Genomic DNA, 12,641 nt, shown 5'->3' with positions numbered 1-12,641 from the left:
ATCTCTCTCTCTCTCTGACAACATGGACAAACCTTTAAGCACTCATCCCAACTCTCCTCATACTACATAGTCCTTCCTTGGCATACCTGAACTCCTATCCACCGACACGACCTTCATCCAGAGCTTGATGGAGTACTGCTCTCCCTCTCTGGGCTGCCTCCCCTGCCTCACATCTTACTCAGCTTGATGCAGTGGAAACCAAGGCCTTGAACATTACTGGAATCTCCCACGATGAAGCTGAGTCTACGGGCCTATCACTATGCCATGTGAGAAAGGTCAGTGGTCTCTGTCTTCTACCACCTCCTTTCTGGTCTTGCACCCTCTGCTCTTTGTGCCTTGTCCCCCCCAAGGTTAATGCAGGACTCACACGGTCCACTATGAACCCCGTTCTGGTGAAACTACCTAAATCCAGGATTACTGCTCACTTCCACTCATTTGTTCCTCTTTTTCCCGCCTGTGGAATCAACTTCCACATTCTTTTCAATCTCATTCCTTGCCTCCAGATCTTCAGGACAGGCGTTCTCCACCATCTCAGGTCATCCCCAATTCAAAACTACGATCTTTTCTACCCTGGTTAACCTTAGCAAAATCCCTCCTCCTTCCAATTTTCCAGTTTTCTTTCCCTGGAGGTCCAGTTCCTTTTGTATCCATCTTGTCCACCCCATGCGTCCTCTGTGTCCATCTTGTCCACCGCATATATGGGTATTTTGCGTCATATTTTTGTCTGTTATGTCCTGATGCGTTCCCTATGCTCGCTCTTCCACGAGCCTCGACTATGTGTATAAAAAGTCTTTAAATCACGAGGCTGAAACAATCCTACGTCTCTACCAAGTCAACAGTCTGCGGCCTTCTTGGCCTAGCCTCAACCTAATCCAGCCAAGACTTTAACTGATTGTTGTGCTTCGGTCCATGTTTGTTTTACTTTATGCCCAACATGACACTATAATAATAAACTTGTTTCCACTCGATTATAAGTTTAAACTTACCGAATGAAATTTGTGTAGAGATAATTAAAAATACTGGTACCGATACACTTTGTTTATATACAATTAGATTTCACCATTTATGGAAAGGAGCTGTTTCCGTTGAAGAAACAAACTATGATTTGATGTACATTAAATATATACCGTTATATATATATATATATATATGTATATATATATGTGTGTGTGTGTGTGTGTGTGTGTGTGTGTGTGTGTGTGTGTGTGTGTGTGTGTGTGTGTGTGTGTGTGTGTGTGTGTGTGTGTGTGTGTGTGTGTGTGTGTGTGTGTGTGTGTGTGTATATATATTTCTACAAATCAAAATTCATTCATATGATTTATCATCACAAGGTAGTCGAAAGACAAAAGAGATACCAGAAGTTGATAGCAATGGTGAAAATAAATGAATAGAACACACAAATCAAGTTTTCTCAAATGGAGGCCTAAGCCTAGTTGTTCAATCTCCTCTTTCACATACCGGTGGTGAGGGAAAAGCTCTCCAGCATTCCAAACGAGTTATATGTGCTGACGAAGTCTGGAGTTGAAGCGATGGCTTCCAGGGCCGTTGTGTCTGAATAGGAAACACCAACAATCATCACGGAGATGCCCAGGTTTCTCAGCTCTTCCGCTGGGCCGGTGGCATCGTCTGCAGATGCGCCACCCGTGACCATAACGACCATCTGCAGGTAGCACAAGCAGTGAGAAGAGTAGGTAGAGCAGTGAGAAATTACAGCACAGAATGACCGTTTCATGAATGGTCCATGATGGGGTCCAAGCAATGGCCTCCCATCATACCTTGCCGGAGTATGGCCTGGCTCCATGCTGAGGATCCAGCACGTTGGTCAGTACGTATGATAGCGCTTGGCCCACGTTGCGTGCACCCTGAGTACGGCTCATTTTACTTACGGCCGCCAAAGCGGCCTTCCGCCCGCCGGTCGAGTCCAGAAGGAGGTCGGCATGGGGCTGTCCTCCAATCTGTGATGGTCAAGAAGATTTATCATCAGTTTCCTTCATTCAAGGAACAAAAAGGAAAGATGTTAACCGAACATGATGATAACTCAAATGGGCTCTGCTTTTAACGACGTGCAATGTGGGCACGGCGAAAGAAATATGGCAACACAGTAACTGTTTGTTTTTCACTTTGGTTCATAAACTCCGCCTCTTGGTCTTTCCAAGCAACCAATAACAATACAACTATATATATATAATTTTTATGTTGAAGGCTACAGTCACGGACTATATAGTCCTCATCGAGGCCAGGCCTTAAATATAATAACTGTATTGATAAATGTGAGGAAAGAGAAATAAAAGAGAGAGAATGTAAAAGTGAGGAGTGAAAATGAATAAGAAAAGTGTATATGATGAAAAGTGTATGATGATTGTTTGCAACAAGGAGAGATTAAAGCTTGGCCAGTAGCTGCAGTTTGATCGAGACAGTAAGTAAGACCAGTAATCCTGACACGGAGTGTGTAAGATGGTTCCGGGCACCACTTTAACGCTCCTAAGTCCGAACGGTAGTACTACCCTGAGCGGTTGCTCTCGACAACCTAAAACCTAAAACCCGGTACAACCGCATGGGTGTTTTTTAGGAGACACCATCTCCTTACTGGATGGCCATTGTCTCCTAAAGTGAGCTCATCTGCCCTTAAACAGGTATTGTTTTTGGTCCTGCAGGGTGTCAGTCACGTTCCCCACTGGCAAGCCAGTGAGGGTAGTCGGTTTACTCGCCAACTACCCGACCATGCGACAGGTAGCACTGGGTTACATGTTACCAGTTAGTCAAGAGAGACTGACCTGAATATATATATATATATATATATATATATATATATATATATATATATATATATCAGTCACTATGCGACCTTCATATCATCAGTGGAGAACCGCCAGCAAGGTGTCCCATACAGCTGCTGCTGCACCTTGCTGGGAGCGATAAGCACTGCCTGCCACACGGTAACGTTATCTCTGGTATCCACTCATCATATGGAGTCGACCTGGTTGCGGTTGGGAGTTACTAATAATGGTATCTGTAATCTGGTTCTCCAACCTAATGAGCGGACAGCATGACGTCATCGCCATGCATGTCCGCATTGCCTGCAAAGCTCCAGAGCACGTAATGACGTCACCACTATGTACGTACGCTCTGCCTGTCAAGCTCAGGAGAACCCTCCGACAGAGCATAATTTTGATCTTAGTTCAGATACTGTCATAAGTGTATGTCAAACTCACAGTTACCGACCTGGTTTCGCCCTGTTGGGGCTCATCAGGGCAACGCAGTGAGTCCTGCATACACTTATGACTCTGAAAACCTTTCGGTTATATACCAGTTATTATGCGATTTCACCACTGTATGACATATATATACACATACACATACACATACGTATACCTCCATATATTACATTGTGATGTGGTGCACGTTATATCTGCAGCATTTATATGGCGCTATAGATTTTGAGACATCATCCTGCTTATGCATACATTCGCTAAAATGCATAATTTTACATGTATGACTTTTGTTTTTTGTCTGCCAAGCATGAAGAGTATATGTTACAATCAATACACACCTGTACAACAGCCAGGCGGTGTCTGTCTGGCCGTACATCGATGTTGCTCACAGAGTTGGACAGGAAGCGGCGAATCTCCACAAAATCTGTGTCTGAGACACCATTAGAACCATCCACCAGGAAGACGACGTCCATGTCTGTGGTGCTTGGGATGGTTTCCTCAATGACTGCATGCAAACAAAGTAACAAAATGGTCCTTTTTTGGTGATTTGAGAATGATGAGGTATTGTGAGGGCATGTTCATCTGTATTATAACCTTGTTTTGCTTCTTGTTTATGGTCTATGTTATGTTTATGGTTTATGGTGCTGCATGTGTGAGAAGTGTTATGATTTATGGGAGCGAGACATGGGTAATGAACGTAGAGCAGCAACGAAGGTTGGAAAGGGTGGAAATGCGAATGGTTCTGTGGATGTGTGGAGTATCGTTGAGAGAGAGGAAGACAAATGATGAATTGCGAAAGATGATGGGAATAGAGCCTGTGATTGATGCTGTGAAGAGGAACAGGTCGAGATGGTTTGGTCATGTGTTGAGGAAGGATGAAAGTGACTGGTTGAGAAGAGTGATGGAAATGAATGTAGAAGGAAGTAGAGGACGGGGAAGACCGAGAAAGACTTGGCTAAAGATGGTGGAAGAAGAAATGCGGGCAAGGGGGTTAACAAGGGGAGATGCAGAAAATAGGGCAAGATGGAGAAGATTGTCATGGGGACCGCAAGGCTAACCCCCGCTCTAGCAGGGAAAATGGCCTTTAAAATGCATGTTGTTGTTGTTGTTGTTTATGGTCTATAATGAGATTCCCAGTTATTATTCATAAAGTTCAGGTGGATTTGAGTATGTGCAGGCATGACGTCAAACACCAAATGAGTGACCATTGCTGCCCATACTCTCCTGAAACATGTTCTTGGTCGATAAGAGTGACAGGACAGCACAGAGGTAGCTTATTATCTTTGTAGTACGCACTACTAAAACCATTTCCCCTAACATTTAAAGAACTGCACAAAGGGATGAACTCACCAGGCTCGTACACGAGAGTAATGAACGAGCTCGAGTAGGAAACCAAAAACGAGAGACTGGTCCAGCTGACAGACAGGCTGTGGCTGCTGGCGATCTGCTCTAGGATGTGACCGTCCAAGCCAGCACCCAGTGCGATCACGCTTGTTCCCGCGGACTCCACTTCCGCCAAACCAATGCTGAAATCATCAGCTGGAGGACCTCCCAAAATGGTGACTATGAACTGGGGAGGACGAGACGACGCGAACACCTTTGGTATGACCTTATGGAGTGGAAATCTAAGGCATAACATGAGATCATAAAGTCTGCATTTGCCTGTTGTCAGAACAAAGAACAAAAGCCTCGAAAAATTGAAAGAGACAGGGCGATAACTTGTATTGCTTTCTGGAATATTTTGTTTGTATTTCTGTTATTTATTTTGTGCCTTCTCCCAATTTATTTTGTTCATCCCTTTGTGCGCACAATATCTCAGATATTGTGCTTTCACTCTTCAGCCATTTTTACTACAAGCGTCTATGAGATTGCTTTATCAAATTGAAAAATGGAATATCAACCTTTTTCGACCAATGGAAAATTTTATGGCTTCCAAATGAGCCAATGGGAAAAGAGATTGACTTCCACAAGCAGAATGGCGTCAACAAATAGGACAACTAGAACGGCACTGGTAGAGCGAATACCCTCCGCCAGGCTGACTAGTTTATGTTTTGTATTCCACTGATTGGCCCGATCTGGATTCGGACCTGAACCAAAATCGAATCTGCTTGTTCTTGTCGTCGAACCAACTCATCCACCTAGTTTGATCAACATTCATCCACAATTTTTTGAAATATCGTGCTATATATCATTTTTGGCCCCATATTTTAATGGTGAAGAATCATTTAAAATAATTGGATTTGGATCTTCACCAAAATCGAATCAATTCGTCCTTCTCACACACACAACCTGTCCACCAAGTTTCGTCCGAATCCGTCCATACATTGTTCAGATACTATGCTGTATTTCAGTTTTAGCCTGATCACTCAATGGTGAAGAATCATTTTTTTTAAATCGCAGATCCAGATACGAACCTTCACCAAAATCGAATCAAATCGTCCTTGTCAGACACCCAACCGGTCCACCAAGTTTCGTCCAAATCCGTCCACAACTTTTTGAGATATCCTGCTATGTATCGTTTTTGGCCCAATCTCCCAATGGTGAAGAATCACTTTAAAACTTCTAGTAACCGGATCCAGATTCGAACCTTCACCAAAATCGAATCCATTCGTCCTTGTCAGACACCCAACCTGTCCACCAAGTTTCGTCCAAATCCGTCCACAACTTTTTGAGATATCCTGCTATGTATCGTTTTTGGCCCAATCTCCCAATGGTGAAGAATCACTTATAAACTTCTAGTAGCCGGATCCGAATCCGGATCTTCACCAAAATCGAATCAATTCGTCCTTGTCAGACACCCAACCTGTCCACCAAGTTTCGTCCAAATCCGTCCACAACTTTTTGAGATATCCTGCTACGTATCGTTTTTGGCCTGATCTCCCAATGGTGAAGAATCACTTAAAAACTCGTAGTAGCCGGATCCGAATCCGGATCTTCACCAAAATCTAATCAATTCGTCCTTATCAGACACCCAACCTGTCCACCACGTTTCGTCCAAATCCGTCCACAACATTTTGAGATATCCTGCTATGTATCGTTTCTAGCCTGATCTCCCAATGGTGAAGAATCACTGAAAACTCGTAGTAGCCGGATCCGAATCAGGATCTTCACCAAAATCGAATCAATTCGTCCATGTCACACGCCCAATCTGTCCACCAAGTTTCGTCCAAATCCATCCACAACCTTTTGAGATATCCTGCTATGTATCGTTTTTGGCCCAATTTCCCAATGGTGAAGAATCACTTATACACTTCTAGTAGCCGGATGCGAATCCGGATCTTCACCAAAATCGAATCAATTCGTCCTTGTCAGACACCCAACCTGTCCACCAAGTTTCGTCCTAATCCGTCCACAACTTTTTGAGATATCCTGCTATGTATCGTTTTTAGCCTGATCTCCCAATGGTGAAGAATCACTTAAAAACTCGTAGTAGCCGGATCCGAATCCGGATCTTCACCAAAATCGAATCAATTCGTCCTTGTCAGACACCCAACCTTTCCACCAGGTCTCGTCCAAATCCGTCCACAACTTTTTGAGATATCCTGCTATGTATCGTTTTTGGCCTGATCTCCCAATGGTGAAGAATCACTGAAAACTCGTAGTAGCCGGATCCGAATCCGGATCTTCACCAAAATCGAATCAATTCGTCCATGTCACACGCCCAATCTGTCCACCAAGTTTCGTCCAACTCCATCGACAACCTTTTGAGATATCCTGCTATGTATCGTTTTTGGCCCAATCTCCCAATGTTGAAGAATCACTTATACACTTCTAGTAGCCGGATCCGAATCCGGATCTTCACCAAAATCGAATCAATTCGTCTTTGTCAGACACCCAACCTGTCCACCAGGTTTCGTCCAAATCCATCCACAACTTTTTGAGATATCCTGCTATGTATCGTTTTTGGCCCTATCTCCTAATGGTGAAGAATCACTTAAAAACTTCTAGTAGCCGGATCCGAATCCGGATCTTCACCAAAATCGAATCAATTCGTCCTTGTCACACGCCCAACCTGCCCACCAAGTTTTGCTCGAGACCGTCCATAACTTGTCCTGTTCACAAACAAACAACAGGGGTGAAAACAATCTCCTCCCACCTGGTGGAGGTAACAAGATATGAAGAGCTGACAGAGGTAAAACCTATGTCGGAGTTTGAGGATCCGAAGGATCTTGAGGAGCCCGAACCCTTGGATACCTTGGCCGCGTTGGGTCTGGCATTGTTCAGCAAGTTGGAGGCCGCGTACTGCAATGCTAGTCCAAGGTTTCTCGATCCAGATGCAGCATGCAGCTTCAGAAACGAGGCAACGAGCTCGTTACGGGAACCACAGAATGGAACCACGTACGATGGCTCGGTTCCGATCTGGTAGGAGATCATTTTCAGGATTAGGGATGTCAACTGGGACTACGGACTGCTTCCCAAAATGAGTGTGCAAAAATAACAAAAATATATAAAGGTGTATCAACACAAAGTCTTGTACAGCCTCTTTTGGAGCTTTTGGCAACAAAGACAAAACAGTTGATCCATGTCCCTTAAAGCTGAAGGGTATCATGGATGTAGAGTGATGAAATGAGGGAAACTACTACTGGCAAAGGTAAAAAATCAGCCAATTGCAAATGAGTTGATGACCCATTTACAGAAGAGGAGTGAGGGGGTATTGAAAGGGTGATGGTGACAGACAAAGGAAAGAACATATTAAAGCTGAAGTCGAACACTTGAGCTTTAATGCAATTACAATACTCAGAGACCTTCATCATAAGGTCAGTTATATAGTCAATTAGCTGAAAGCACCCGGCGATGCCCGGGTTATTTTTGAATGAATTTACTGCTGTAATTCAGCTTTTACTCGTGGCCGTAGAAGATTGACTACTATAATTCAGCTCAGCCTTTAATTGTGAAATGGGTCTGGCCCGGCCGATGCGGCCTCAACCGGCCTCACCACCTAGCCTAAAACCTTCCAGGGGCCCGTCCCGACATTTTTGGTTCTTTTTGAATGAATTTACTACTATAATTCAGCTTTTAATTGCGGCCGCAGAAGATTGACTGCCATAATTCAGCTCACCTTTTAATTGTGAAATGGGCCCAGCCCAGCCGATGCGGCCTCGACCGGCCTCGCCACCTAGCCTAAAACCTTCCCGTGGCCCGTCCCGACATTTTTGGTTCTTTTTGAATGAATTTACTACTATAATTCAGCTTTTACACACGGCTGCAGAAGATTGACTACTATAATTCAGCTCACCTTTTAATTGTGAAATGGGCCCGGCCCAGCCGATGCGGCCTCAACCGGCCTCACCACCTAGCTTAAAACCTTACCGGGCCCGTCCCGACATTTTTTGTATTAGAGGTTTCCTCCTATATTTCACCGTTCAGGAGATTAGCTTGCGCAGACAAACAAACAAAAACTTTCTTTTATAATATAGGGAGATAACTAGGCACATTACTCTTCTTCTTCTTCTTCTTCTTCTTCTCAATGCAGCACGTGGATGTCGGTAGAATAATTTGATGGGGGAGCGGCCCTGCTGCTGATGCAGTGCCCCCTATGGGTCGGAATGCGAATTTGTAATCTGATCAGGGTGCCAGCGGTAGCTCGCCTACTCTTCATGTAGGACATCAAGGGATCTTCAACATCCAAAAACTAATGCTGGCCGGATGTCCAGATCAATGTCCATCCAAGGGACTGTGCACAAATTGATGAATCCCCCTGCCTGAGAAATACCAGAATGACAGTTTATAGTTGGGTCGAGATTCAAACCCAGGCTGGACAGCTCAGAGGGGAGTGCAAATACCTCTAGGCCATCCTGCTAGCTGATACCTTGCTCAAACATTTTAAATCAAGAAACATTCAAAACACAGCTGAAATTTGTTTTCCCACATTTGCTTGGGCTTAATCCGATTTGATGGCCTGATATTAGACGAGAATTGCCAAGTATGATAATTGCATAGGTGCTTATGAGTCAAGTCATTCAACCCAATACATTAGCCACACAGAAAGTTGTGAAATTTGGACTGAATACCCAAAGGCCTACTGTATGGAAAGATACTTTCGGATCTTTCATGTTTATGTGACTGCAGGTAGAGGTTAGCCAGCTTTCCAAGCCCCCAACCCTTAGAACAGCTTGCTTCATGGTGCAGCACTTCCTGCAAGCAGTCCACCAAAGGGAGTTTTATTCGTATTGGAGAGCAATTGGAATTGCTCTGCCACCAAACTAATGATGATGTCTATCTGTGAAATGCGCAGAAGTTGTTGCCAAGTTTGTTTATAATGGTGTGTGTGTTCTGTATTGTTCTGAACCACAAGGTTGAACAGGTATTTGAGGAATGTTCTGCAAGATGAGTCCAAAGAATGTATTGAGTAAACATGTCAGTCAACATGAGGGGTAACGAGAAAATTTACAGGAGTAAGAAAAATCTGAAAAAGGAATTATGGGGGATAGAATATTAAAAGATATAATTTAACCTAAAAATAGGATTCATTCAATACATAAAGGATGTGAGGTCACTATTGGTACCAGATCGTTCTGGGGAAGGATGGCAGAAAAGAAAGAAAGTGATCAGCTTCCTGCAAGAGTATCTGAATGATGGACCACCAGCGACGTACCACAAGGATGGCGATGCGAGTGTAGTCGTTTCCGATGTTCAGGATTCCTGTGATGCCATTGAGGAAGTTGATGATGTACACAAACTGGGTTTGAGGGATCGTTCCATCGATTAGGAAAATCAGTTCCAACTCCAGCTCTGTGAAGAGAAAAATAAGGGAGAGGATTGAATACAGGATTAAGCAGACCTCGATCTGGATCCATAAAACAATCTTGAACTGCACTTGCACCACATATCCACAGATAAACTCTCAAACCTCTACATATACTACAGGCATTGTCCATCAGCTGAATGTGTAACTGGGAGATGCTTGGGCCTAGAATCAGCATCAGATGAGGCAACATATTGCAAACCACGTACCATTCTCTGGCTTTGGCTCTGGTTCTGGCTCAGGTGGTGGAGGTGGTGGCAGTGGCTTTGGTTGAGGCTTGGGTTTTACCTGAGCGGCACCGCACACGCTTTTCAACAATGTTTCTCCAATGTTCTCAAGCACCTCAAAGTTGTCCACTGTCAAGATGTGGGAGTCTTTGGGTCTACTGGCTATGGATTCGAGTTGGTCTCGGTTGAAGTGGCCGATGCCAACGGTGAATATCTCGATTCCTGAATCTCGAAGGTGTTGCCCAGGTTCAGAAACATGATCTTGGGACTTCCCATCCGTGATTAGGACGAGGATCTGAAAAGAGAGTATATTTCAGTGATGAATACAAGGATAGGTTTAGGAGACCTTTAAAAGGAACGGAGATAAAATTGTGAAATAAATCAATAAAATTATAAACAAGAAGGAAGAATTTACAAAGCACAAAATTTATAAACTGATGTCGGAATAAAATGAGGTTCACTGGAAATAACAAGAATGACCGCACTGTGTTCACAGCCTGCCACAGAAAATATATTTTTTTCGCCTCGATCCACTCAACTCCCTCATCCTTGCTGTTTGAAGGCATTATACAATTCATCTCTGAGTGTCTTCAGGGTTTGGTTCAATATCAATTACGACGGACGGACTGCTGAGTTTTTTTCTTCCTTTTTTTTTGTATACAAGATCGAGGCTCGTGTAATAGCTAACATTAATTCCAAAAAAACATAAACTGACACATAAAACATATAATAAAGGGAGCAGGAGACAAGATGGGGGAGAGAGAGCACGGCACACAACTACAACAGTAGAAAACAGGGACATTGGGAGATCTGTGGGAGGAAGGGGGCTTGGGGTGAGAGGGGGGGGGGGGAGGTGGGAGAGGTATAAAACAAATGGACACTGCAAGGACTTCCAGGAAAGAAGTTGGTATTTCAAAAAAGTGCATCTGGGGTGAATTAACGGGGGTAAAAAAAGATCAAGGTTTTGGATGGGAAAGATAAGAGATGGTGCTGAACAGCTGTTTTGAAGACTTGGTGGGAGGAGTGGGATTGAAGAGAGTGAGGGAGTTTGTTCCAGAGGCAGGAGAAAAGAGGAATGAAAGAGTGAAGGTGAGCAGAGAGTTGATTTTGGCAGTTTCTCCAGAAGAGGGTTGCAGGCAGTTCTTGTGCATCCTGAAGGAACATTTTGAGGGCAGAGCACAGACAGAGTAGGGGGAGCAAGGCCGGAGAGCAGTCGGTAGAAGACAGAAAGACCACCAACCTGCCTGCGGTGAGTGAGTGAAAGGCCCTCGGAGGTAGCTTCATTGCGGGAGATTCCGATGATTCTGAAAGCTTTGGTTTCAACAGCATGAAGGTGAGCTAGGTGTGAGGCAGGAGCACCAGCCCAGAGGGGAGAGCAGTATTCCATTGAGCTACGGATGAAAGCCTTCTATGTGGTAAGGAGCTCAGGTGTGCCAAGGAAGGACTTCGCACGACGGAGGATGCCCAGTCGGCGACTGGCTTTGGAGGCCACTTTGAAAATGTGGTTTTCCCAGGAAAGATCATGGCAGATAGTGAGACCCAAAAGCTTGAGTGACAGAACTTCTTGGAGAGGTTTGTTGAGAAAGTAGATGGGAGGGTTTTCCGGATGTTTTATTCGAGAGACATAGTAAGAGTGTGAGATTTGTCAGGATTGAAAGACATGTTCCACTTGTTTGCCCAGTCTGTGATTTTATCCAGGTCTGCAGAGAGTGAGGAGGCTGCTGCCTGCCGATCTGGGGGATGAGATATGGAGCGGCAGAGAGTGGAGTCATCAGCAAAGACATCGAGAGTATTTTCCAGAGAGTCGGAGAGATCATTGATGAAGACCGGAAAAAGCACAGGGCCCAGAACACTACCTTGGGGAACTTCTAACTGGTCTGGTTTCACACCCCCCTAAGATTTTATGTAACACTTGAAGACACCTCCCCACTAGCCCACCTCCCCCGTCCCCTCCCCAACCCTCCTCCTTCCAATCAACATTCGACACAAAGCCTACAAACCTGGGCATTGTATAATCAGCAGAGGCCTACAGGCCTGATGTCTTGAGCCAACCAGAAAACCAAGTTGGCGGCCATATTCGTTTGTCTGGGTGCTATGGTCAGTGGAGTCAAGCACCAAATGTGGGTGGGATCCAGCAGCTGTCTGACCAATGGGTGCACATTTCAAAAATCGACACCCACCAAGAACCATAACAACAACAACAACCATGCGGAGCTCTTGTAGACATGCGACACATCACAGGTAAAAAAAGGGATGAAAATGGAAGAGGATGCAAAATATGAAATTAACGATGCAGATGAATGAATAATGAGATGAGGATTGAGGGCCAAGAATCCCACCCCTCACCAATTGCCCTCCATTCTGTTCCTGCCAGTGCTTGATGAAAGAACGATACCATCTCATCCATCAGAACGGCTGGCACAAATGGTAGATCCTGGAGATAAGTGTTCCACCAAG

At 44.5% G+C, this 12,641-nt stretch overlaps 1 protein-coding gene across 2 annotated transcripts in view; it reads right to left on the bottom strand.

The window, feature by feature from the left end:
- Positions 1–12,641, bottom strand: part of LOC137439529 (collagen alpha-3(VI) chain) — a 56,276-nt gene that overhangs the window by 22,518 nt on the left and 21,117 nt on the right. For both annotated transcript variants that reach the window (XM_078768111.1, XM_068135362.2), the window contains exons 6-12: positions 10,167–10,479; positions 9,808–9,944; positions 7,407–7,571; positions 4,563–4,782; positions 3,551–3,717; positions 1,776–1,955; positions 1,459–1,660 (exon numbers count right to left, since the gene is read on the bottom strand). In XM_078768111.1, the coding sequence (XP_078624237.1) occupies positions 1,459–1,660; positions 1,776–1,955; positions 3,551–3,717; positions 4,563–4,782; positions 7,407–7,571; positions 9,808–9,944; positions 10,167–10,479 (1,384 nt within the window). The remainder of the gene's footprint in view (positions 1–1,458; positions 1,661–1,775; positions 1,956–3,550; positions 3,718–4,562; positions 4,783–7,406; positions 7,572–9,807; positions 9,945–10,166; positions 10,480–12,641) is intronic.

Source organism: Myxine glutinosa, chromosome 14 (genome assembly GCF_964187855.1).
Source record: "Myxine glutinosa chromosome 14, kmMyxGlut1.1, whole genome shotgun sequence".
NCBI classification, from domain to species: Eukaryota; Metazoa; Chordata; class Myxini; order Myxiniformes; family Myxinidae; genus Myxine; species Myxine glutinosa.
This window is presented reverse-complemented; position numbering and strand designations above follow the sequence as displayed.